General features: G+C 42.6%; 1 protein-coding gene across 2 annotated transcripts in view; it reads left to right on the top strand.

Moving 5' to 3' along the window:
• PAH (phenylalanine hydroxylase) overlaps positions 1–27900 on the top strand; it is a 36056-nt gene that overhangs the window by 5360 nt on the left and 2796 nt on the right. Inside the window, exons 3-13 of one of the 2 annotated variants that reach the window (XM_083859554.1) lie at positions 9596–9779; positions 15732–15820; positions 17969–18036; positions 20340–20536; positions 20917–21052; positions 21989–22058; positions 23461–23517; positions 24569–24664; positions 24985–25118; positions 27246–27361; positions 27710–27887. In XM_083859554.1, the coding sequence (XP_083715680.1) occupies positions 9596–9779; positions 15732–15820; positions 17969–18036; positions 20340–20536; positions 20917–21052; positions 21989–22058; positions 23461–23517; positions 24569–24664; positions 24985–25118; positions 27246–27361; positions 27710–27717 (1155 nt within the window). In that variant the 3' untranslated portion in view covers positions 27718–27887. Of the gene's footprint in view, positions 1–9595; positions 9780–15731; positions 15821–17968; positions 18037–20339; positions 20537–20916; positions 21053–21988; positions 22059–23460; positions 23518–24568; positions 24665–24984; positions 25119–27245; positions 27362–27709; positions 27888–27900 lie in introns of those variants that run through there. The other variant, XM_083859553.1, reaches the window with a different exon arrangement.

Below are 27900 nucleotides of genomic sequence, written 5' to 3'. Positions count from 1 at the left end.
TCATTAAGATAAAAGAAAATCATATGAGCAACAGAAGACCAAGTCTAAATTTGTGAACTGACCAGTAAAGTCCTGCAAAATGTCCATATGTCAGTGATGTGCATGTCTGTAAGTGAATTAATGAGACTGTTGATATTCTCTTGTTAAATGCATTGCTGTCTACTAACTAAATTGCTGTCAGATCTAAAGAAAAATTTGTAGAGGAGTTAATACAGGAAAGAGAGAAATAACCATTTCTTGGATGTGACTTTTCTTGCCAAAAGCAGATACCTAAACTAGACCATCTGAGTCATGTTTTTTCCCAGTGACCATGATTGCAGCTGAGAGGTTGGGACTCAGTTGGTTTTCCATCCCAACAAAGCCAATTCTTTTTGTGCTAACTTGCAGCCTCCTCCAGCACCAAGGCTTGACAAGAGACCTGACACAGGCGCTCTTATATCAGTTTTATATTTGGCATTGTAGTGGGGAAATGGATGGATGGGATTTAATGGTACAAGAACAGCTCCTCAGGGCTGTTGTTAGTGAATTCCTGGTGTAAACCAGAGCTGCTTTTGGGCTGTTGTAACTCCATTCCAAGAGCTGTGCAGAGGTATAAGTCTTACATACATGCACAACTGAGATGGCCTTTCCCCTTTTCCAACTGGGCCATCACTATGGTGCCTCAGAGAGACAGACTTTGTGCTCAGTGACATCCACAGCACAGACAGGGAAAGTGGTGATGTGCAGGTGAGAGTGGAAACAAACTGGAAGAACTTGAGGGATTTTTTTCATCTTGTACTCCTTCACTGCCTAATAACTTTAACTGTGAGATGCTTCAGGAGTTAGCTGAGTGTCTCTGTGGGTGGGCTTCTTGGGCAGGGAGATACCCAGCCTTGTCCCCTGGTTTGTGTCATCAGCTTGTTGCTGGCTTGTGGAAATGTGGTGGATTTGTCTCAGAGGGGCTTCACAAGAGGAGATGTGAGGGTGGCTGCTCCAGCTGTCATTGCCCCATGCAGAAGGAAAAGAGAAAACTGACAAGCCACAAATATGATCAGGCTGTTTCCAAGAGCAGATGTGGCACTGCAATTGTAGACTTCATGGGGGGGGGACGGGGGGGGGGGGGCGGTCCACACCCTGTGCAGCTGCTAGTGCTGATGGCCACGTGTTGCATGTCTGTAAACTTTCTGCTCCTTGCTGAGGCTGGGAGCTGCCCAGATTCCTGGCACCTCTCTGGGCACTTATGCATGGGATTGCAGGCAGAGAGCAGAGCTCAACCCTCCCCTCCCAGCTCAGATTTGGGAGTGATTAAGGGACAGTGCCTCCAGCACTGGCTTTGAGGATTTTGCCTCTTTTCTAGTCAGTCTGTATAACTAGTCTGGAACATGAAGGAGAGAGGAGGAGGGTTGAATGAGCTGTAAATATGAAAGACTCAAAAATTTGCCCTCTCTCCCAGAGAAAGAAGCATGGAAACAAGATCCAGATTGAGTAATGGGAAATTGAGGGGATACCTAAAGAAAGGAGAATTCCTGAGGTGCCATCAGCACACAGGATGTCTTTCTGTAGAGGAGGTTTCTGTATGGACCTGAGAAAGTCCATAAAAGCCTCTCCTTGGTTTAAGAACTGAAAAAAAAATTACTCCGGGAGTATTGTTCAGCCACTCTTGAGTCTCTTCCTGGGACACACTCCTAGGCTCACATCCTGCCCATGTCTCACTCTTATGCTGGGGTGAAACTATCCAGACTTTAGCCCCTGTCACAAGTTGTTTTCCATGAGCAGCAAGGGCCTAAAAGGTGTGCTCAAGCCTGGGTCTGCCCCTGCATATCATGAGGTCCAAGACTTCTGGCTCATCAAGCATCATGGCATGTAGAATCTCTACTCACACGCAGAGTGAACCACCCAGGAAAGGAATTAGTGTCCAAACACAGCCCAGATGGAAGGGGTAAGCCCCCATTATGGGAGCCTGGAGGATGGACTGAAGGTAGGGGACTCTCCTCCAGGGAGGGGAAGGCTCAATGCTAAGGGCTACAGATTGCTTATGGCACAGAATTATATCCTCTGAGACACCAAGTTTAAGAGAATTTCAATGTGTTTTGTTGAAAAAGTAATGTTTGTCCTAATCCAACATCCCTCAGGATTGCTCATGCAGTTGGCAGAGTACTGTGCACTCTCACATTTATTTTTTTTTACTCAAAGACCCAAACTCTAGTTTTCTGTTCAGGTTCCAGTTGCACACAAGTATGTGGCTACAATGACAACTCTTGTTTTTCCTATGTAGCTTGAAGGTGTTTCTTTTGCTGAGGAATCTCCTCAATGAACTCAGCTCTTTTTGTCTGCTGGCTTTATGTCCAAAACATACTTGATTATTTTCACTTTTCTTATGTTTACTCAGACAGACCCATCTGAACACCAGAGCTCAGCAGGCTTCTAAGATTTTCTGATCCCTGGCTTTTGTCCCTTCTCTCGGTTTGCAAATCCTTGCCTGACTGCATGAATCTCCTCTTCCTGGACTGCTCTATGCCACTGCTGGCAGTGCAGCCCCTGCAGCCCCTTCTTCACCTGTCCTGTGGAGAGATGTGTCTGCAGCGCCAGATTCACACTCTGATGTGCTGTAAAGTGTTAGGAGCTCAATCATGCGCTGCAATAAGCAGATTGCTAAAATTGAATTCACTTTGCTTCCACACTAGCTGCTTGGTTTGTATATTGGGATGTGGCAAACATTCACTTTTTGCTTGTCAAACCCAGTTGTTTTGCACTTGAAAAAGTCCCTTTGTCACCTCTGTCCTTACTGCAGGCTTGAGGGTGGCTGTAGGGACAGCACAAACTCACCAGCAGGGTCTTTACACTGACTTCATTTTAATGGGATCTGCTGTACACTGAGGTACTCCTTGGTGCAGCCCTGTGCTGTTTATTTGTGTCGTAGAAAATGACAGCTAGGCAGCCAAAACTTGAAGAAATACTTCTGTCTGCAACAAAACTGCACACATGAGTAAAATATCATGCTTAAAATCAGGAAGACAGAACAGTCATCATGAAATTGTGTTTCTGTTTTCATTCACTGGGCACATCAAAAATGTTCTGAGTATAAGTTAAGGCCAAATAAAGAGAAATCTTCCAGGTTTCTTACCAAAACTGAAAAAAACAAAACTGAGCGCCTTGTGTTGACTCAAGTGTTACACTTGGTAGAAATATTTGTTTCTCTGTAGTGATAAAAGCCCATTGAAATTGATATAGTTTTTTTAAACAACAAAGTTCATTCTGAATGAAAAAAGTGAAGAAACCCCCACATTGCTCCTCCTCTAAGACTGCCTTTTCTGTAGTTGAATTTGCCATTGAAAATATCAGAAATCAGAATTTCTATATACAAAAAGGATCGCCTTCAGTTTCAATTGCAGATTTTCCACATGAATTTGTGAATACACTAATCTTCTCTGAAGTTCTTTTTCTAATGGATTTACAAGTAGTAAATCATCAGCTGTTTTAAGTGGCAAACATTGGAATACGTTACAAGTTTGCTTAACCCATTGTCAGAGAGGAGTCTTCTATTCTTTTCTCACTAATGGGACCTTCTCAGACACGGAGCAGGACTTAGTGCAAGGTACAGCCACAAGTGGTTAGGGCTCTAGCTCAAAAGCAAAAAAAAAAAAAAAAATATATATATATATATTTCCACCAAGTACTCCTGCTCCCAGAGTAAGTTACTGTCCCATGGGGGTAAGTTATTGCTCCATGGAAGGATGGGATGGGAGTAACAGGCTAAATGAGAGCTGGCACTTTCAGAGTCAACAGAGGTAACTGTTCAGGAACTTTATTCCACAGAAAGTCCTATGTGACTGTTATCTCTTTGTCCCTTGGGAAGCTATTGACTCTGCAGTGGTTGGGGTTGTTTCCAAATCAGAGGGAAAAAAACAGTCACTTTGGCCAGGGGGTGTGTTGGAAGTGTCTACACTGATAGGTGAACAGGCCAGGCTTGCCTCTACCACAAGATTGTTTTTCATTATACTGAACACTTGCACAGCAATGATCATCTAATTACACTGCTCCAAATCCACATCCTTGGTCTTATCCCTCCTCTTCCTACAGCCACAAGAGCAGGACTTCTTGATCTAATGAACCAACATGCGTTTAAAGAGAGGAGTGGCCTCTTCACAGGTGCTTATATAATGCCACACGCTGGCACATGTTTTTTGTTTGTCGTGCTCCACTCATTTTGTAGCCAGATTCTGCTGCAACCCTCATGCCAAATTTCAGGGCTGAAGCAGAAGTGCTGAGTGACGACACCAGGGACCGCTCCAGGGCTAGTGGCCCTCTGGCACTCTTTGTTGGTAGGGGCCTGCTCTGAGACACTTTTCCTCCATGAGCTGGGAAAGAAGACCCTACAGTTGTGAAGGAGAAGAGGGGAAGTGCTGTCTCCAGCTGAGAAGCAGGCCCTTGGACAGTAAAGCTGAATCAGATGGCTGCCTTTGCCATTGCTTTGGGAATCCATGGCTGAAGGCATCACTGTAACTTCCTAAGTCCTCTCATCTATGAAAATGAAGCACCGACCTTATACTTGTGCACCTGAAAGTGTCCTCCTTCAGGAAGCCCTATACTATACCATGGCAAAGGGGTTTTTTTGGTACCAGAAAGTGCAAGTAAAATCCTTTTTTTGGGAGGTTTTACCCAAATTCTCAGTTAGTGGCATCATAGTGTTGTCAAAAGTTCTTCATTTGGTAACAATGGGTGGTCTCATGATGAAGCAAAACTTCATTAATCACAACAGTCAGGAAAACAAGCTGCAGCTGGATTTCACAGCTGTACTTAGTTTTAGAATCATATATAGGCACATGTAGTAATCAGTGAACAGAAGGATGAGTGAGTATCATGGGAAATAGTAACTCATAATATTTTCAGAAAGTATTCATCCCTACTGAAAGCTTCCTTGTGTAGCTATAAACACACAACTTTCCTTTTCCAGTGACCAGGCCATTAAACATGGGGTGGGGCTAAATTCTCTCACCAGTGACCTCAGCAAGAGTGCTGATGTAGTGCAACACCAGTCTGGTTTTCTCCTGCTGGTGTAGGGCAGCTGCAGCATAGGTGGTGCTCAGTTAGGATGGAACAACTGGAATAACCTGGGCAAGGGGCTAGTGCTGCTTCACAGACTCTGAGAGGGAGCCAAGGCTGAGATCCAACACTGTGAGGTAAGGCAGGGAGCAACATGGGCAATCTCCTCCCTGCATCCAACCTTGTCTCTGTTTTAAATTGATATTTGTATCATTGCCCCCTTCTAACTCAGTTAGAACTAATTCTAGCTTAATTTTTGAGCTCCGAGAACATGTCTTGAGACTTTCTTCTCTAATGGGAAGTGATAGAGGTACAGCTGACTTGGATATTATAATAACAAAAGCTGAGTTTTTCTACCCCTAGAGTGGAGATTTTAAGAAAGGTTTAAGAAAAAAAAAGCTACAGCAGACCCATGGTTGTATGACAGAATGTGTCCATAGGGAAGAGACTCCCCGGTCATAAACCTGTAGAGAAGGATGGAAGTACCACCCTGCTCTCAAAATTCCTTGCAGCTGCAATGCATGGTGGAGTGAATTCAGCAAAGACACGTCTAATCTCATTTCATGGGCTCCTCTGATTCCAACCAGCTCTAAAATAGAAAGGGCAGAAGAGATCCATGTTAATAGTTCAGGTGGGAATCCAGCCACAAACATGTGACAGTTGAGATCTTCCAAAGGTGTTAGGTTAGGAGTTAGGTTCCACCAACAAAAAATAGCTCATAAAACTGGAATAACTTTTATTAGCTGACTTTTGAAGGCATACGTTGTCAAGATGTCAGTCTCTACTAAAAACCAGATAGATATTGAAAACTGCTTAAAATGTGTAGAAACATCCGTGACTTACAGGGACAAGGTACTCTGCAAACTTGAGATATTCTAGAATATGTGGTTTTATTGCAAGGGTGGTGAGTAGAAAGGGCCTTCCCTTCAGCCACCAGCCTCAGCTGAAGAGAAGTCCCAGAGAGAGAATGAGAGAGAGCAAGAGGGTAAGCTGGCAAGAAGAGGGGAGAGAGCTAGAGCAACGTGGCAGGGGTCAGAGTGCAGGGGGAAGAGAGCAGAGGTATGAGCAGGGAAAGGAGAGCAAGGTCCAGAGAGAAAGAGCGAAAAGGAGAGCCAAGAGAGCAGAGACCAGAGAGAGCGAGGTTCTGGTTACAATACATTATATCTCCTTTTGTGATGAATATTCTAATTTACAGTGACCAACCAATACAAGACACAAAATTCTATAAAATTTACATACAGCCTATAAGAACTACTACATTACCATGTGTTATATTTTAAACTCTAAAAACTACTCTTTAGACTTTTCTGTTTTGCTGCATTGACCTTTGGATCCCTTAGCCAGCAGAAAGGTATTGTTCAATCAAAAGGGATTCTCCTTCAGCTGGCTAGGCTATTGTCTTTAGGTTATATAGTAACTAAGACTCGGTATCCTACAACTCAAAGTAAGCTTCCATTTCTATTTCGATTACAGGTTTCATATTTTCAGAATCTTTTGCTAAGCAATCATATTTATAAGGTTTCCCTGATTCATCTTTCCCAACAAAAATGTACAACTAAACAAACAAAAAAAAATTTCCCCCATTCTGCTTTCTCAAGTAACTACTTGTCTCCAGAAGTTGGAACTTTAAAGAAAACGCCAACTATTGGGAGAAACCTGATGCAATAGCATGATCAAGGATACAAGGTTCTAAACAGTGTGAAACTATGAAGATTAAACACTAGATGGAGTAGTTGGACTAGAATGAAATTGGGATTTGTAAAGCAACTCTAGTAACAGTCACTGTAAATATTTTGAAATCAAGGGCCTAGTAGCAAGGCACAGCACAGCAGAACACATATCTCCAGGAGTGTCAGTTCAGGGAATTGGACATATGCTGCTTGATTCTTTCTCTAAAAACCATCACCAGAAGAGTTCTCCCTTCAGCTTCTCTATTGTGAAGTCCTGAAATCTCAGCACAAAGAGGTAACAGGTTGGTTCTGCATGTTGCTGAGTGGCAGATATCCCTCAAATGAACAGCAAAACAGTGTGGCACTCTGCTTCTCCCAGGTGTAAGAAAGGAGGTAACTCTCTCCATGGGCTCCTTCTTCCATGGACTCCTTCCTCCATCTTCTTCCCCCCCCGGCTCTTTTGCTTACTGTCTTAGGTTGTGATAGTTTGAGAGGTATTGATACTCCTGCTTCCTTAAGCATGTTTCATGCCCACCCTGCAGCTTTTGTCTCCATTCCCAGCCGTTGCATCATTCCATTCATTCTGGGGGCATTACTGTCTGTGCAGCTGCTCACTGAGCCCAGATGGTACAGTAGAAGAGTCACTTGATCAAAAATCAAAGGGATGTAGTTTAAGGAGCCTTCAGCCCAGAGAAGGTGCTGGGGAGATCTTATTGTGGCCCTCCAGTACTCAGAGGGGTCCTAAAAGAAAAAAAGGTGGGGACAGCGTTTTTAGCACGACCTTTTGTGGTGGCACAAGGGGTAATTGTTTTAAACTAAAAGAGTATAGATCCAGAATAGGCCTAAGGAAGAAAAATTCTAGGATGAGGATACTGAGACAGAGCAAAGGCACAGCAGCTCCCTGTGCCTGCGCTCTATCAGGAGCTCACAGTGCCTCACCCACACAGACTGGACAATGTGCAGTCTGTTTGGGAAACAGAGCTTTGGAGGCCTAAAACAAACTGTCCCCAGGGCCAAGGACAGTGCTGGCCATTCTCTCCTGCAGATGGCCCTGTGAGGACAGCTTGTCTCAAGAGCAGCAGTTGGTGAATGTGCTTTTGACCTTTTCAACTTATTGTATTGGTATCTAGCCAAACAATTTGAGTTCATCTGTAGTGTGCAATACTCAGGAAACAGAGTAATGACATATATGTTTCCTAGCAAGGAATAAACTGCCTTTTGTGGAGGAGTAAATCAGGCCTTTGCTGCTGATGACCAGATGCTCTCCCTTGCTGTGCAAGCACTGAGAGGAGCGAAGAAAACCCTAAAGGGGCTCAGAAAGAGGGATGTACAATTAAAAAAAAATTTCCCTTTTTCTTCCTTGTAGGTCAAAAGTAAACCTTCACAGCATTACTTTGTGGATGAAATCCTGACCTCACTGTAGCAGGGGGTTTGATATTTACAGCAGCAGGGCCATCACTTCATCCCATGCAGTTTGGAGTCTTCTTTAGCTTGAAAGACAAAAATCAAGTTTCTCCAGGGATGCTGATCACCATGTGTCAGCCTCTCTGACTCTTCTGGGGGTAATGATTCTATGATTCTGTGCTCTTCATGCCCAGTTTTCCTCCAGGGATTTGTATATTCCTCCCAGGGGACAGAAGCCCAGACCTAGCCATGGCATGCTGTGTCTGCAGCAGCAGTGTGAACCTGACAAGATGATCAGGTGGCAGAGTCAATATCCATGGAAACCTGTTTAAAAGCTTTTTCTCAAAAAAAAAAAAAGGAAATAAAGCAATATTTTTGTATTTAAATTAGAGTGCTCAAGAAAACATTTGTTAACATTTCAGTTAACAGGGATAGATTTTCTTTTGGACCTTTTTTTTTTTTTTTTCCCCCTGGACTTTTTGTTGGAAAAGTAGGATTTTTAGCTACTTGTTGCTTACATATCAACACGGCAGCATGTCTGAGGCCAGGTTCCCACTGGTTATAGTCATCAATGTTGTAGTCATCAGTTGTCAATTATCTCTTTCTTCAGAGCTAGGAGACACTGCTGATGGTCAGCAAAGATATTTGGTGAGACAGAACTTGAATTTCTGAGCTAAAGAAAATAATCTTCTCTAAAGAAAATAACCTTACCTTCTCTGTGAGGGTGATTAGGCTTTGTGAACTGTTGCCCAGAGAGACTGAGGAGCCTCAAAATTTGCCATAGCCCTGGGCAAACTGCTCAGACAATCTGGGCAGATCGTTGTACTTGCTGATCTCCAGAGGTCCCATTCGACCTCACTGATTCTGTGATTTAAAACACCCATCCTTTTTATTTACACAAACCTGGGCTGCCTTTTTTGGTGCAGATCCATGCTTCCCTTTGGATCTTTGCCCAGCAGCTGCTCACAGCCCTGGAAACTGTGCAGGTGGCTTTGCAGGTGACTATGCAGTTTGGCAGAAGTTTATCTCACAGGGTACCCAGGTCCTGCTCATCCAATCTTCTATCAAGATGCTCATCAAAACAGCATTCAGTTTCCCATGAAGAGGGTACTCCGCAGGTGGAATGCCTTCTTCCTGTGTTGATCCTGGGGAAATGTCTCTGTCAACACAGACAAGCTCTCATTATGTGCTTGAGGTACTGGAGTTGCCATTTACAATACAAAGCCTGTTTACAACTTGTATCCTGCTTCCACCTTTCTCTATGCTTTCAGTAGTGCCTAGCCTTGTGATGGTGCTCTGTGCAAGGGTGAATCCTACATATTTCTCATTCTTCCTTTCTGTTTCTTTCTCTGTTGTGAAAGTCCTCAAGTCCAGTGGCCGCTTTTGAATTATTTGGACGGTACAATATGCTTTGTTGACTGACACAGGTATTTATCCAGTCTTTGTGTCATATTCCTTTCCCCAAAAAACTGTGGGACCAAAACTTTTCTTTCTCATAGGAGAAAGGTATAAACTTGACCCACATTGAGTCCCGACCTTCCCGTCTCAACAAAGATGAGTATGAATTCTTCATTAACTTGGAAGGCAAGAATGTCCCAGCACTGGACAAGATCATCAAATCCTTGAGAAGTGATATTGGAGCAACAGTCCATGAGCTTTCACGAACAAAGAAGAAGGATACTGGTAAGGATATGCTGACAAGGTTAACATTGACACAGGTGATTTATGTCACATACTGAAATTACTTATTTTTCCAGTAGTAAAGGAGATCCTCTTGCATCTTTATGGCTATGTTTCTTTCTCTCTGTCTATTTTTCCTATACTGTAAACCTTTTTATTTGGAGATTTTCTGTCAGTGTAAATTTTTGCCGTGATTCTGACTAGGTGTCCTGGGAAACTAGAGAGGCTCTGCCACCCACTTTGGTGGGAACAGGACTAACTCTTCATTGCTGTATGAAATCCCACAGAGGTCAGTTGCAGTTCTGCCTTTGGAGGGAAAGAAGGAAAGATTTTGTGAGTTGTTCATATTCCTAATTATCAGAGATTTGCTGCAGTTGAGGCTGCTTGGTGCAGTGGTGGCTGTCCAGCAGATAGTCTGAGACAGACTTACATGCCTCTTCAGATAACAGATGTGATTTTAATAGGATTTCAGACTTTAAATACTTTAGGTCTGGATCTTCCTTTTCCTTCCTAGGAATGACATGAAAGGACATTAATAGCTTCTTGAGATCAGTGTGGGTAATCCTTTTACCATTTCCTTTGTGTTCTACCCATGACATTACATTTGAAGATAAAAAAGAAGAAAGCAGATTATCTTTGGAGTCAGTTTTCTCCATTCATAGACAAAGGGACAAAAGGTTGATTAGGTGACTTATAATCATGTCAAATTAAAGAAGTTCACTTTTGGGGGCTTTTTTATCTCCAGAAGAAAGCTACAGCACCTACCAGGTCTTAATATTAATTTTTCTAGTTACCATGAAGACGTTAATAATAAACTTTATTAAACAATAAAGTTGTCTATAAACATATGCCAAAGTCAGACAGAGATATAGCTCTAAGTATCATCCAGGAAAGTCTCGCATGTCAAATTCTGACCTCACAGAGTCAAAACTCTTGTGGTCAGCTGTAGGATTAGGATTTCACTGCATGTTACTATGTTGATAAAAGGAGTTTTTTGAGCTAGATTATCCTGTCAGTGCTTCAGAAAGGGACTTGATCCTCTTCTGTCTGAGAGGATAACTTGTGTTTGTTTGTTAGTTTCAGCAATTCAGAAATAGTAAAAATGGGAACAATTTATTGCCAAGGAGAGAGAGGCAGATTGATATTTCTTTTTGCCCTTTCTCTTTTTTTTTCACTTTCAACTCCTCTCATGAGTAATAAGGGTCTAGTCAAACTGAAATCTCCAAAGGACCATGTTTTGAAAGGTCAAACAAGCCCTGCTTAGGGGATGAACTGTGGGTGGCAAATCCTGGGTGGAGGCAACTACAAGGGCAGAGTGAAATGGGAACAACCTGAGCAGTAGGAAGTGTGGTGAGATGCTGTCCTTTATCAGTGATGGCATTAACAAATAACAGGCCTTGTGGTCAATTTTAGGCCAGCTTGCCTTTCAAATGTATCCTCCTGGCAAATCTGGTCATAGTCCACAGACGTGCTTGTGTGAAATCTTATTCCCAGAACAAGAGCACTATGCCTCCAGGGAGCAAAATCTGGCAGATGGTTTATGGGGATGTTGCCACACTTGTCTCAGTGGGCAGGTAAAGGCTGGGAAGGTTTTCTTCCAGAGCCAGTCTGGAATCCTGTGGAACTGATTCCTTTACTGCTGCCTAAGATGCTCTCATTTCTTCCCTGCTGAGGATTTTGCTCCTGCTAATGATTTGAGAAAGAAAAACCTTATTTTTCTGTTTCCAGTGGGAAGCACACAGTCCTATTCTTGGGGCACTGCTTTGCAGGCACTCAGAGGAGACTTATTTATTCTGTCTCTTCTGTATAGCTCAGTGTTAGACACTGTGTGTATGTGCTTTATTGGTTAAGGAATAAAGGAATGGCTTTTTCTTTTTTCTTTCTCTTTTTTTTTTTTTTTTTTTTTTTTTTTTTTTTTTTTTTTTAGCAGGGGGAGTCACTTTAGCTGCTTTTAGTATCTTGTCTTAACTAAATGTAAAATTTAATTGATACATTCAAATAATTACAAATATCAGATTTGGATCAACAGTGCAATTTTAGGTGAGAGCAGGCCAGCAAAAATGCTCTAAATCCAAATGTAGCTTTAGAACTTCAGATGAGAAAGGCTGGCGATTGCTGGGCCAAAAGCTCTTTGTGTAGATGGAAAGATTTGTTGTAAAATCACAGTGGATCTTTTAATGTCTCTTTTTGGAAACAAGATGGGTATCTGCAGTCCACTTGGAGCCCATGAATAAAAGTAATTAAATATTATTCTGTTGCAGAATTAGGAAAATGCAGACAATTTATTACATTTCTGAAACAAGCTGGGAGCTGAGGATCTGTAGGGGCCTTGTTTGCTAGACCCTGAGGCTGGCCCGAGCATTTGAGACTGTTTAAGAAAGGGCTGAACCTGGGCCTTGAACTGCTATAAATTGCATAGACCTGTCTTTGACCCTCCTCACAATGGTCCAAGTGGAGGATTCTGCAGAAGTCCTCACTGCCCCTCCTTTGCTGCCTCTCATATAAATGGCTTATTAGCATTTGACCCCACGGTAATTTGGTCACCACTTGGGTGTCCAGCACCATCCCATAAATGCTGCTGTTTTGCTTACAGACAAATCAATATTTATTACTTATCAGCCCACATTTGCTCCTCAGACCTTCACAGAGGCCCAGTGTTGCAAGAGCTTGCCCTGGCAATTCATTAATGGCTGTGCAGACAGACAGTGAGTCTGGCAAATGGGCTGGAGGAGGATGTGGCAAACAAAATATGGGATAGATTCAGCTGGGGGTAATTTAATTTGATCTTTTGAATAGTTTCTGGGAGGGCTGGGGACAACATCCTGGCACATCACATCTAGGCAGAAGACCCACTAGTAGCTTTTTTTCACCCTGGCCCTTGATGTAAGGGCTGTATGGACATAATGCAGTGCTTGCCCCGGAACCGTGCTCAGAGTCTTTGAATCTTGTTTCTGTGAGAGATGAGAAAGTTCAGCACTTTCCACGACTCAACTGAATGACTTATGCTGGTGCAAGCAGCACTAAGTGTCCTTGGGATTTCCCTTTCACAGCTTGCCACTTTCATCCAACTCTGCAAGCTCAGAGCTGCTCTCGTTTAGCTACTGCTGGTGTTTGGGTAGGCAGGACCAGGACGAGATGTCAGGAAGATAAGTTGCTTCTCCTGTTTAGGGAAAAAGCAAGCCACCCATCTCCACACCCAGGACTGACACCACATCAGCCTGGAGTCAGTTTGAGGTGAGTTTACAATGAGGTCTGCACCAAGTACAAAAGCAATCTTTGAAGAATCAAATATTTAATGAAAGTAATTCAGTATGGAAAGTAAGTCAGCAATGGTTCAAATCCTGCCCAGCGAGAGCTTTCTTAGCCCCCACTGATTTTTCTATACAGCCTGGACTCTTCAGGTTATTATGCATCCCTGAGAAGAGTGGTTTACTCTCTAACACTGACAAATCCTTTGCTGTGGGGCTGCCAGGCAGCTTTTTTCCCCTGGTGCCTAACACAAAGCCATTCATCGATGTGCCTCACCCCAGGCTGGTAGTGGGCACTCTGAAGCACAAAACAATGAGGCAATTCCTCACCATCGCACAAAGCTCTGTGATACAGCCAGGAGATAAACCCAGACAGAAAATGGTCAGGACACGGTGTAAGTAGTGACCCCTCTCTGTGGATCAAACACACCTTTTTCTACTCCCCCTGTGATTAGTTTAAGTGAAGGGGTTGGAGGTACAGGAAACTTTCTGACAGCGAGAGGGGAGAGAGAGTTTCTGGAGCAGCTGATAGAACCAGCGGTACATCCAGCAGGAAGGAAACCCATTTGGAGATCTTCCTGGGTCTGCTGCTGCCATCTAGTGACTTGCTCAGGGCTGGTTTTTAGGGCACAGAGAAGCGTGCGCATCCTGGAGAGGGGAGGACCAAATCCCACTTCTGCTGGGCGGGAGAAGGGGAGGCACCACAGGGGGTTCCACTAGGCGCCGCGGCGGGTCCCTGCATCCCGGGAAGCTCAGGCGTCCCGCGATCTTTCTGGCCAGCAGCCGCCAGCTGCCTGCTGGAAAAAAACTGTGAAGGCGCCCAGCATGGAGCCAGGCTGGCGATGGGATAGCAGTCAAGGGAATGGACACTCTCTCTGCGTGGGGGCCCCCAAAACGAGCCCTGTAAAGCTGCTGTTGCTGCTCCAGCACCTCTGTGCAGGTGCCTTGCAGAACCCCAGTGGCATAAGCACCCTACATGCTGTAAGGATCGGCACAAAGCATGGCTGAATAGTCCTGGTAATGGAAATCCTCCTATCTTGTGTGGTCCATCAGGTCTTAGATGAGCCCCATCACCAAGGCGCTTCAGGGAATTAATTCAGCAGCTGCCGGCCGAGGATCAGGTTCACTTGGTACAATCCCCAAAATAAGATGGGGAGGTATGGCCGAGCAGCAGCGCTCCCAGCTGAGGAGAGAGCCACAGAGAAATCAGCTGTTTTCCAAGCACTGTCTGAGCAAGCAACACCCATTTTGTACAAGAAAGTCTCTCAATGAATTGAAAACTTTTTACTGATAGAGGCTGCCCCTGTTCGGTCCTTGTATTGAATTGCCATAAAGATGCTTGACTTAACTGGTTTTTTATATCTCAACACATCACAGCTGTAAATTCCTGTGATTCTTCTTTGTTCTTCACCTTATGTCCTGTAATGAGAGGGTCTATGGGCATTACACTCTGTGTGGTCACCATGGTCCCTTCTCACGTGCTGGCTGTGCCTGACACAGTGTGTATAGGATATGAGTTACAAGGCAATAGAGAACCCGACCAAGAAAGTTGATATATTATTGTGCAATGACTGCAGTGATATGTTGCTTCGCATATCTGTCTCTCAGGCCGGTCCAGCGGTCGGCTGGACCACCCTGCTAGCTCTGATACGCCTCAACAGTACCTTTGCGTGGGTCTTGGCTCCGCAGTACCTTTGCCTTGGCTGTCACGGCCGTGGTTCGAAAGAGGGGACACTCTTAAGGCTCAGGAAGAAGGTTTTATTCGGGGATCACAGGGGCAGTCCCTGGTCCCAGGCCTGTGCCTCAGGAGAGTGACCCAGGGCCTGGTTTGCAAGGGGTTTTTGTTCACCAGAAATCTCAGGGGTGGGCACAAGTTACAAGACCAATGAAAACAAAGCAAGGTGGCTAATGCCAAATGCAATACACAACATTAACAAATCAGGTTAATTGGGGTGGGGTCCTGGGAGATCCACCAATCACTGTCCGACACCTCTCTGAAGGTTTCGGGCCTGGGAGATGATGGGTGGGGAGGGGAGATGCATTGAGATGCGGGAGAAAGACAATGGGATGACTGAAACTCCAGGCAGGGGATTAGGTTGTCTTGGAAACTCTTATCAACTTCTGATAAGAACATTCCAGGACAGGAGCTTTACCTGGCTAGGGTTAAAGTCCAAATCACATCAAACTTCTAACTAAAAACCTAAAAACAATTCCAGCACCCCCACAGTGATACATTGCTAGTCTGAGGTATTAGGATGCCATTTATAGTTTTGTTTCAGAATCCTAGCTCAAGTGGGACCACCAAGTAGGTCTTAGAAAAGAGTGTTTCAGACAGTCCAAAAATTCTTTATCCTTGTTGTGGGGTTTCTTGTCGTTCCTTTGAAAGGGATGGCTTGTGAAAATTTTCTGCATTTTGATAAGCCAAGAGACCAGAAGTAATAAAGAGAAAATCCTAAACATTACAAGCCAGCTCTGCACCAAGGGTCAGATGCTCTTGATGCTCTGTGTCCTTCCAACAATGTAAAGCAATCACAAATTCAAGAAAACTTGCTTGGTTTGTTCTTGTTTGAGGGAAAAGGATTGAAAGAATTTAGCCCCTTGCCTATGTTTTTTTATATATATGATGGAAAGGTGAAAATGTCAGTAGAAGGCCCAAAATCAAGTAACAAAGAAGGACACCAGCCTCTATTTCTTTTCTATTTTGCAGTGCCATGGTTCCCAAGAAGTATCCAAGAGCTGGACAGGTTTGCCAATCAGATCCTAAGCTATGGAGCAGAACTGGATGCTGATCATCCTGTAAGAATTATTTTTAGCATTTTTTCTAGTTATTGGCACTGATGTTTCTCTCATTTAAATTTGCTCTCCTTTAGTACAGATCTAGTAGAGTAAATCTCATGTGGTACAGAACAAGAAGGCTACCACATTTCTAGGGTTATAATCAGCTCAATCCCTGGTCATGGAGTAAATCAACCCAAAGGTTGCTATAATTGAGCAAATGCCAGGAGATCTTAAAAGTTGTAGTGATTTTCAGAGCACAGGGCCACCACAAGGACCCATCTAGTCTTCCCAGGAGGCTCTGATGTACTGATTTTAGGCTCACTTTTTCCATCACTGACAAGAAAAAGAAGCTACATATCATAGTCTAGAGAAAGAAAGACTTTTTTCATCCTTGATTACCTACACATGATTTAGCTCAGTGTACTGTTATGTGAATGCTAAATCTGGTATGGTACTTTAATGGTGAGACAAAACAAAATAAAAGGTTCTTGGTTCAAAAAGTTTGTGGTTTAAATGGTAACATCAGAAAGTTTTGTTCATTGACTTAGGTGATAAAAAAATTTGTTTTGTGGTTTTTCAGTTTTGTTCAGATACAAGAATATTTTCTGCCTCTATTCCCTCTCCAAGTAAACAACAACTTACTTTCATTTGTCAAAACACACTGAGTTCCATGCAGTGCATCAGAAATTGCTGCTATTAGTTTAATTGAGATAGGATGATTATAAATAAATTACTTGCAGTGCAACAAAAATTGCTGCTATTAGTTTAAATGAGATGGGGTGATTAGTCATTCGCTACTTATTGCTTAATTCAAGACATGTTATGTACCATGTGCAATGATTAATGATGTTCACTGTGGTCATATGAAAGGCAGAATGAAAGGAGGTACACTGAGCCAATGGCCCCCTTGTGTGTCATGCAGGAATAGAGCAAGATTGTATTTGAAAAAGGAACAAAAAAACCCCAAAAAACCAAACCAAAACAAAACAAAAAACCCCACAAAAAATCACAAAAAAACCCCAAACAAACAAACAAACAAACAAACTGGAAAAAATACATAAAAGGGAATTAAGCATCTCTCCTCCAGTTCCTGGAATTAGTGAGCACTGGTGCCTTAGAGAAGAAAGCCAGCTGCTGTGGTAAATAGGTGTGACAGTCCATGGAGTGCAGAGAAAGAGAAATTAAAGGAGCCTGTGTTTTTAGCAGTTACATGATGCATGGAATTTGATCACAGTGACCTCCATGACAGGTTAATCTTGGACAGTGCGGTTTTTTGGCCATCGACTACCTCTTTTTGATTAACACACTTGAATTTACACTCCACTTCAGGTGCCTCCTGTACACTGGTTGTGTTTTGTGGCCCTCAGTCCAGTTGTGCTATTCACCACTAAGAGAAGCATTTATGGACTGCTGCAGTGCCCAGGGAGCTGTTCCTATTTGCCCTGCAGAAGGGCATCCTAGCTTGGAAGGAGGATGTTTCTGCACTCCAGGTGGTGAAGGCACTCCTGATCCTGAGGATCTTTTAGTCTAAACAGTAGTCACGCTGGGGTAGGAGAATGGTGATCCCAGATGACGATTTAGAGGTTTTATTTCTTATCCTTGGTTTTATTGCTAATTAGCTGCAAAAGTCAAGCTCCCAGCCACAAGGTCTATTAGACACTCTTTGTAGTCATTAATTGCCTTCAAATGGTTGAATTTGTACTACAAATAGAGTTTTTTGACCTGCTAAATGGCTACTGATCCTCTAGCAGTTTGAAAATGAACCACACTTTTAAGTGTGGTTAGCAACAAGCTTCAAGGGAAACCAGAAGAGCATGGTTATCCAAGTACTGATAATTATGGGTTGCTCTTACCAGGAGCACCTTGTTGTTGCTGTAAAGGAACAAGTTTCTCTATCTTATAGGAAGTGGAAATGAGAAAAAAAAACAAAACCAAAACAACTTGGGGTCGGGGGTGGTGAGAAATTTTAGCTGGATGGCTGCTCCAGTGGCTCTGCAGCCCAGGAAGAGCCTGGGGTGAGTGGAGCCTGGCAGAACGGAGACAGCTTTCCCATCGACCTTGCTGCACTTCTTGGATGCACCAGCCATGCCTAAGGGTGCTCAGTGGGAGGGAGGCTCTTCACCTTTTGCACTTATATGTGGGCCAACCATTGCTGTTTGCCTCCAGGGGTTCAAAGATCCTGTATATCGGGCCCGGAGGAAGGAGTTTGCTGATATCGCCTACAACTACAGACAGTGAGTACCCACTGCAGGGGCAGAAAGCAAACCCTCATCTCCTGCCCTTTCCTAGGGTGCTCAACCTGCTGGCTATCCCTGCTTTTCCACAAGCATCCTCCTGCTGCTGGCTTTTCTCTGCCATGTGTTTAAATCTTCCTGTTCATGCATTTATCCCCAGGTCATAGCAAAACAAAAGTAAATGTTCCAGGCACACTTTCAGAAGGGATGTATCTCCCTTCTCTCCCCACAACACCCCTCTTTCCCAGCTTTGTTGTCTAATTGAGCAGCAGACTGTTGCTGCTACAAAGACCTGAGCATTGAATAAATCTGGTATTCCCCATTAAACCGGGGCTGGGGGAGGAGTGCCTATCATTAACATTAAAGCAGGATCTGCATCCACTATTAAAATAATGAATAACTTATGGTCTGATGCTAATCCAGTGTCTATTACCCTACTTTTATCATGTCTAATCCAGCTGCAATCAGCAATTTAGGCTTTCATTTCCCAAGAAAAATAAATTAATAGAGATGATAAATTCAGTTAGAACAGGCTTGTTTGATTGCTTTCAATGATAGATCTGGAGGAGAAAAAATTCTGTTCGCAGAGACACTCACATGTATAGCTCAGTACTACTGGGCCTGATTTTTGCTGAGACTGGTAAAAACTGTGTTTGCAAAGAAAAAATTAGCATATATTGTAAATTTTGGTTTATACTTTGTACAGGATCAAAAGATAGCCCCTGAGCCAAAGAGCCAATAATGTAATCACAAAATAAGAGAAAAAATTGGACTGGTTGATAGAAAGTACACAATGTCAGGTGAAAAAAGTCAGAAACCCAATTTATAGCTTGAAAATTTGTATAAGATTTTGTGTCCAGATGTGAACAGATCTAATGTCTATTCTTAGGTACCCCACAGAAGATACAGAGAAGTGGGCAGGAGGAGAGGCACAACCAAAGTTATCAGGCTTTACTAAAAAGGCAAGGGTTCTTAAGTTGTGAAGGTGCTACGCAGCTGCAACAATGAGATGGGTTGGTGGTTGCTTGCCTTGTATTCTTCCTAACATTGGTTTAATCCTTTTCTATATCCCTTTTTTTTTGCCTCCTTCGTGATAGATTTACCCACTGCTTTTGTTGAATGCTCAAATTCCCTGACTTCTCTTTTCTTTGCTTTTAACTTGCCTCTTCCACCTGCCTTACTTTGCTTCTGGCCCCATTGATCCCTAGTTGTTTTTTTTTTTAAAATTGAAATTTGAAAGGTTTTTAAATAGCTGCCCCCTGTAGCCCTGGAAGGTGGTTGAGGATTATTTAGGAGTGTTATAGGAACAAAAATCCCCCAGGAATCCTCATAATTCAGCATGATGTTTAAAGCTCCACAGATCAAGGAGAGCTGATATGGAAAGACAGAAAGTGATGGTTCCCCAGAGGTGCTGCCTTGAGGCTCAAGAAAAAGTGAGGGAGTGGGAAGTGGTAGGGTGTCATGAAGAGTTCAACAATAGATTTCTGGGGCTTGGAGAGCTTCAGCATTATTCCAACAGTGTTGTTAACTCTATTAAGTTACTTAACCACTTTTGATTTTTCCAAGCTGCTGGATTCACTTATGGCCTTAACATTATTGCTAAGGAATTGGTTATTCACATTGGTTATTATTGGCCAAACTGCATTGCTTGTGATGTATAACTCCTGTTAATTTCAACATGAGCTAAGCATGTGGAGACCTGAGGGTGGGATTTAAATCATAATTACTCCTTACAGTTATAAAAAGTCAAACTGGCCGGACCTGCATCTGTTATGGAACAGAACACAGATCAGAATTTCTTGCCACTGCAACAGAGTTTTATGGAGTTGATGGTTTCATGTTTTTTACAAAAACAATTAATATAATGCTCACTAGAGCATGAAATAAAACAAAAAAAAATCCAAAAAAGATACGATTTCTTTATATCTAGAAAGAAAAATAAACTGAAACCAACAGCCAGTGAGTATTTTTAGAAGAACATCTTTAAAAGACAAATAAGCACTGATTTACTTTTAACACAATAATGCAAGGAGTTGTCTAAAGGCCATAATCTCAGCCAAGTTCAGTACGGTCCTTTCCAGCCAGTGCCTAGGCACAAGTGAGGCTCCTTTTGCACCTGTGCGTCAGCCCAAAAGCATCTCCCCTTTTGCACCAGCAGCTCCTGGCCAGGCCTAGTAAAGCAGCATGAAGCAGAATAAGAAAACTGTTTTGAGAATGGCAAGTGGGAAAGGACAAAGAGCATGATGTTGATGGCATAGGATATTTTCTGTGGCTGCTATTAAGGGTATCCATTTTCTTTCTAGTGGCCAACCTATTCCTCGTGTCACCTATACAGAAGAAGAAAAGAAAACTTGGGGCACTGTCTTCAGGGAGCTGAAGACTCTGTATCCAACTCATGCTTGCTATGAGCACAACCACGTGTTCCCACTGCTGGAGAAGTACTGTGGCTACAGGGAAGACAATATTCCCCAGCTTGAGGATATTTCAAATTTCTTGCAGAGTAAGTTTGAAGCGCCTAAAATAACCAGATTAAATGAAAGGCCTCAGCTATCAGTGGGGGTGGTGCTTCTAGAGAAAGAAAAACAAGCCCTGATTTATCAAAGGCTCTCTATGATGTTTGGGCACATCACTTAGACTGTGTCCGAAGTCCTTCTCTAATGCTTCGAAGGTACAATGGGCCAGATGCTCAGGCACTGTGCTGCTGGTATACCTGGGCAGAAAATAGCCTGCAATTAAACTCTATTTAACTCTGTTTATAAGGAGACTAGGAAAAAAACCAAAACCAGACCATCAACAAACTTTTCCCACTGTGAGGAGTCTGGATAAGGATAAATCAAACATATCAGCTGTTTTCAAGGTGCTGTCTTTCTGTCCCTTCAGGCTGCACTGGGTTTCGCCTGCGTCCTGTTGCAGGCTTGCTCTCCTCCCGGGATTTCCTGGCTGGGCTGGCATTCCGAGTGTTCCACTCCACTCAGTACATCCGCCATGCCTCCAAGCCTATGTACACCCCAGAGCCGTGAGTACCCTGGCACACAAAGGATGTAAAGCTGCACCACACCACCAGGGTCAGGGTCAGTCCAACCAGGAATAATTGCGTGGGTTAATACGGTGCTCTGCAGCACTCCTGGGAACAGAGCTAAGGAGGAGCAGCCAAGGGACTGCTCTCTTCTGAAAACATTTATGGAGCATTTCTAGTCTGTTTAACAATCTGCACCCATTTCTGCAAGTTCTCCTGGGGCAGATGAGATAGTTTTGCTACTGAGGGCCTGCTGGTGTGGTGGCTGGGATGTAAGAGGGCATTGTGCAAGGGCATTTAGCTAAGCTATTAACATCCAAGTAGTGCAGCAAGGACTCAACCTGTTGCAAGCAAGCTTCTGGCAGTAAGAGAGGAGAAGACCAAACCACTGAACCCATCTAGTTTTCTGTTTGGAGTGTTTCTCTCTGTCCCTGTCCATTGTCCTTTTCCACTTACCATTTTCAGAACAGATTATTCTGCTTCATACTGTTGCAATTCTTCCTTGGTTTTTTTGCTTCCTACTTCCCACAAACTCTTTTCCCCTTCTTTTTTCTATTTTTGAGTCTTCTGATTTTTGTTCCTGCTTTTATTTACCCCACTGTCATCATACCAGGCTGAAATGTCTTCCACAGACTTGGTCTTTTTTGGACATCTTATCCCCTTCCCTTTTCCATCTCATCATATCACTTCTCTGTATTTGAAAAATCCAACAGTCCCTGCTGCTGAGGGGTGTATGATGCAAAAGCACAGAAAACCTTCAGGTTGGCAAGCATTTCTATCACAAGAATAATTTCAGAGCAAAATATTTTGCTGTGAATGATATCTGCTGGTAGGAGCAAATGCACTGCACTCTTGACCGTTTGCTGGTTCTAAGGCATTATTCCAGAATTGCTGGGCTTTTCCTGAATCAGTTATTCTGATGTGGTTTTCCTGCAGTGATATTTGTCATGAGCTGCTAGGACATGTGCCTCTTTTCGCTGATCCCAGTTTTGCTCAGTTCTCCCAGGTAAGTTACTTGGTGGTTATATTATTTATATAATTAAACACACAGTAAAGCAGAGGATGATCCAGAGCTGTGAAGGGTGGTGCAGATTCACCTTTAAGCATACTATGTAAGAATGGCTGAGATGGTTTGTTTATTGCTTGAAATCTGGACACAATTCACATAGGTGAAATCATAAAGTCCAACTCCAATCATGATCTTGTGTGAGTTGCTTTTTGACAGGCCCTGTGAAGCCATCATCTTAAAACCTTTCTGCAGATGTTGATCGTTCTGAGTAATGTCACATAGCTCATTAGTCAGATGGATTATTACTTCACCATGATATTCAAATGTTAGGGAAAGTGGAGATTTTGTTTTGTTTTCTGTTAAAGTGACATTGGAGGCTGAGTAAAGTGAGGAACTGTCTCAGCTGAAAACATGGGAGAAGGCTGGAAAGGAGATTTCTTTTTGGTAGTGTTAATGTCTCTGGAAAAGAAGCCAAACCCTGGAGAAGCAGTAAACTTTTGGCTGCATCCTACCAGAAAACATGGAAATACACAAAGAGAGAAAGGCATAAAGACAGAAAGACTGACAGACAGAAAAGAATAGGGAAGGGGAGAGCGGAAGGAAGGACGGAAGGCTCGATGTAACATCTCAAAAGAAAAAAGTCAGTTTGATCTAGTTAGTAAGTTCTCATTATTGCCTTCAGGCTTTGCCCTTTCCCAGAACTGGTGTTTCCTTCCAGATGAGCCCTACTGTACCTTGGCTTACTAGGATTTGACATGGTGATAAGCTGTTCCAATGCCTTTGCTGTGTGTGTGGGGAGGCCTCTGATTTTTGCACTATGCAGTCCTCACTAGAGCAAATAAAGAAAGGAACCTGGTTATATGTAGTTTCATGTGTCTGTCTTTTGAATCCAACTATTGCATGCCTCCTGGAAAAATCTCCATTAGTTCTAAAGGTATGAATAAGCTCTTTCAAATCATGCCCTGTCATCAGAAAAAATAGCTCATTCAAGGGTCCAGGAAAACTCCTTTAATCAGGACCGATCAAAACAAAGAGAAATATATAAGGTGTGTAGGTGTGATTGGTTTGCCTCCTTTTATCCCTATCATTCTCTCAGATGTTCATTGTAGACTTGATCAAAGGCCTGTCAAAGCAAGAGGAAAATTTTATTTGAACTCAATGGGCTTTGTACCAGGCGCAAAGGATTAGGTCTTGTAAATGACATTTGGAGAAGACGCTTTGTTCATTTTTGGAGAGATTTCTGGCTTAAAATTGATCTTGTGTGATAGGAACATGTCCTGTAAACATTTGTGTGTGGTAGTAAGCAATGGTAACATTTAAAATGTGAGCAATTTCATAAGATGGGGCAGGAAGAATGTTTGCAATAAACAGCTTGAAGAATAATGGTTTATTGTTACAGGAAATTGGACTGGCATCTCTGGGAGCTCCAGATGATTTCATCGAGAAACTTGCTACGGTAATTTAATAGAGGAGGGCTCAATTTTCCAAAGTGCCCTGCGTTGTCTTAATTCTGCTGCCACTGAAGTCACTGATAGAACTCCCATAGAGCTGAATGGGATCAGAGTGAAGACCATGATTGGAAAACCCCACCCTGAAACAGTTGCACTAAAGGAAAATAGCTTTGGCACCCCTTATTCAAAGTGACAGTTGTGATTAAACACAGAAGCCCAAACTAGATTTCCTCTAGCAAAAACATATTGGGCAAGAAAAGATTATATGTTACTACATCCCCACAGGAAATTCCAAGTGGCATCTTCTGTAGTTGTTTTACCTTCAAGCATCTCTTCCACTTTGCCAGGTAGGCAATATCCTCTGTAGTCAACACAGATTATTACCTGGATGCTTCTCTGTTGAGCTGCAAACTTTGAACAAAACTGGAAATATTCCTCTGAGTTTTGGGTCCCCAGTGGCAAATGGAGGCCACCTATGAAAAGAATTCCACCAGCTTTGACACTTCTGATAGATAGGGTATGTTTTTTTCTGAGCCAGGGCAGGTATCCCTTCAAAATGACAGACCCAGGAGTTAGGCCACACACACCGTCTTCCTTCCCTATTGCACCAACAGCCTGTTCATGCCCCCGCTGCAGTCAGATGCCTTGTGTAAAGCAGGACTCAAACTTTTCAAAACTAAGGTTCAAACTTCCACTGGGTTGGCCAGCCAAAGTAAAGATTTATTGCTGTAATTTCATTGCCCCTGCTGACAAAGATAAGCACAGTAAAACACAACTTTATTTGTCATGGAACTGGACCTATTCTCAGGCCCACAGAATCTAGTGCTGTGCAGCTCCTAGGCGAAGAATTTCAATCTGAAGAGATATTTTTTGCATTAATACACTTGAATTTGATACATAGCAACATTTTATGTAGAGATGAAAACTCCAAATGTATTCAAATAAATGGTGTACACGTATTACTTTTCATCAAACTCCAAATGTATTCAGATAAATGGTGTACACATATTACTTTTTATTGAGGAATCATTTGTTTCTGTCTCATTTTCTTTCCAGGTTTATTGGTTTACAGTTGAGTTTGGACTATGTAAGGAAGGAGATGCTCTCAAGGCATATGGTGCAGGGCTGCTGTCTTCATTTGGGGAGCTGCAGGTGTGTTCTAGAAAATACTTCAAATATGTTTATAATTATTCAAATTTCTTTTCTGAATGTCTTCAGACCTTTGGTTTTGCTTCATACCTTGTGCATAGAAATAGCATGAAATGTAGTACTTCATTGTAGAGCTCTGATAAATGTGTAGATGTATGGAAACACAGGGAACTCTCACCTCCTTCTTTCCCAGTAAGTGACATTATCACTGTATATCACAGGAGCAACTCCTCCCTGTCTGAAATGGGGTGGCTCTTTACTTCTTTCACAGCTTGTTCAAACACTTTTGCACTGAAATGAATTTTGTACCTTTTTGTTCATAGTATTGTTTGTCAAGTAAGCCTGAGATTCAGCCTCTTGTCCTGGAGAAGACTTCTCTGCAGAAGTACCCTGTTACTGAGTTCCAGCCTGTCTACTATGTTGCTGAAAGTTTTAAAGATGCAAAAGATAAGCTAAGGTACTCCGGTCATTCCAGAGAAGAACCCATTCTTGCCTGCTGTAAATACAGTGGATCTCATTGCCATTATGGGTCTTGGGTTGACAATCATGTTTTGAGTGGCATTAGAAAAATCTGTGCAATACTTAAAGATAATAAATTTTTTATCCTCAGAATCTTGGATAAAAATGAGTAGTAACAGGAATATATCTTATGTATGAAGCCAAGAATTTGTGCTTAGTGTATACAAAAGCTTCATTCTGTCTAACCAAAATGCAACAAAAATAATTATCTGTTCAATTGCAGTGATGCCAACATTTAAGGTCAAATCTGGCTAAATAATGTAAACCAAGCAACTTTACCATTACTAGAATTAACAGTTCTTGTAAAAAAATATAAATCTCATGGTATCTACTCCTTTTCCTCTGAAGGTATGTCCAGGTTCAATTCTGATTCTTGGAACAGGAATGGTTCAGCCTATGTTGGGGTTCAGCTTGGTTTTCACCTTGACAGTATTTCTATTCCTGTTAAAACACCAACACACAACCATATTTTTGGATGTTAGTCAAGCCACGGGGGAGAGTTTGCTTTGGTTCACACTCAGCATATTTCACTTGGAGATGCCACACAAAAACTTGTCCCAGACCTGCAGTCCCTTATCTTTCTACCATTCACAGACAAATTGTGCTACACCCCAAGATATCCTGCTACCTCAGGCTTTCTAGCTCTGAATTCTTCCTAGCTCCCTCCCCTGCTGCTTCCTTAGTTGTCATAAGTCTGCAGCTTCTCCTTGTGCTCTTTTCTCTGGGGAAATACCTGGGAAAGATGGCCTTCTCTTCTGGGCTGTGCTATTAATATCATGCACAGAGCTTCTATCTTCTCTGTATACATATCTAACTGAGTAGCAAGCTCCTTGAGGAAGATGCTGCCTTACTTAGCTGCAACAAAAAATCTTGGAGCTTTTTAAATTTGTTTCAGTGACCAAATTGAAAAAGCAGTTAAATTAAAATAGGGGTTCTGGGGGTTGGTCCAGTGCCTGTGTTAGTGGCTTGCATCTGGACATGTGTGTTTGTGGGTAACAGAAAACCTCTCTGAAAAACTGTTCTGAGGTTGACTTAAAAGATCTCAGCTTCAGGCATTCATGTCCTAACTGGGATCCTGCCTTAAGATGAGATTTAGGAAAGCCATTTTCTAATGTGATCTCTCCTCTTAGAAAAACTAGATCAATGCTGCTAAATTCATCATAGTCAACGTAATATTTTTTCATTGTCACGCCATGTGGCCTGTTCATACTGAATTTTGTCTGAGACAATGTTCTTAGCTGATACTGAAGAAGCTTTGTGGAGGTGGAATCCAGCATATTCCACTGTTCTAGGAGTATGGGATTTACCCTGCTGAGTCACAGTCTGTGTAGTGGGGCTCCATAATCAGGTCCTGTATGCTTCCTTTCCTCTTTCAGCAATAACTTCAGTAATCCAAAACAGATATATAAGCCAGTATCCTGCTGGGATCCACAAGGAGCCTGAAACAATAGCTCTGACCATCTCATCCCATTCAGAGCACTTCTTTCCACAGTTCTGTGGTTATGCAAATTAATATTTTCCCAAGACACCAAAATCTTAATGCTTCTGACATGGAATTAACTATTTTGCAACACAGACTGCTGCTTCACTCCATTAGCTATTGCCTAGCTCTTAAATTACCTGGTAGCTTCCAGGTAATTTAAGAGCTAGATCATGCCAGAAATTAGGTCTCTGCTTGCTCCTTGGCATATCAGGATGCATAGATCCTTGACCTTAACTCCCCAGAAGCTCAGACTTGGATTAGAATTCCTACATTTTGCAGTAATGAAAGGAAAATGAGGTTTTCAAGCTCGGCAGATTCCAGTTGCTACATAGTTGGCCTATACCAGGAACAGTGTTGCCATGCCAATACCTTAGTTAGTCCTGTTTGGAAAAAACAGAGGTGATAAAGACAAATGCAGTTTCAAGTGTGTTGCAGAACATTGTAGGTCTCAGATCAGTCAGTAGGAATTACAGTTATCTCCTCCCAGAGATTTTCTTATACTCACAATCAACAAATGCACACACTAAGAAGAGTTAGTGGGAAAAAAACTTCACTGTACATTTGTTTATGTTTTCCCCTCAGGAAATTTGCTGAAACAATCCCTCGTCCTTTCTCTGTTCGGTATAATCCCTACACACAGAGGATTGAAGTCTTGGACAACGCAAAACAGCTGAAGAACTTAGCTGACACGATCAATAGTAAGGAATTGCAGATTTGTTACCTTGAATTCCTCAAACTTGGGCCAGAAATAGGAACCACAAGGCGGATTCCATCTGGTTGCATTTAATGCTCTAAGCCTATCCAAGATAAGGCAGCACACATCTCCTTTCTCATGAAAAAATTACTTCTCAATTCCAGCCAAGCTTCAACAAGCATTTCCACTTTACTGTAACTTGTTAAATCTAAAAAAACTAATTTTGGGGGGAAATGCTAGGAAATGCCAGATGGCCTTGAGGTGGATCCTGATGTGTAGCTCTAGCTGTTTTCAGTAAGGACGAGAAAGAGAAGCATGGTGCTGATCCCATTTCCCCCCTCTTATTGGCTAGCCTGCTGAGAGCCAGCTCCTCTGATCCTGTGAGCCAGACTTCTTATGGCTAACGGAGGCAAAGGTATGACTCTGAAGACCTAACTCCAGTAAGACCCTAATAAATGTGCCTAGTTCAGCACTTCTCTGCTCACCTTATTCTTTAACAGAATGGATATAAAGGGTAAAAAACATACAGGAGTGTTAGAAATG

Source organism: Zosterops lateralis (genome assembly GCF_965231275.1).
Source record: "Zosterops lateralis genome assembly, chromosome: 4".
Taxonomy (NCBI): domain Eukaryota; kingdom Metazoa; phylum Chordata; class Aves; order Passeriformes; family Zosteropidae; genus Zosterops; species Zosterops lateralis.
The sequence above is the reverse complement of the archived record's forward strand: the minus strand, read 5'-3'. Positions and strand labels throughout refer to the sequence as shown.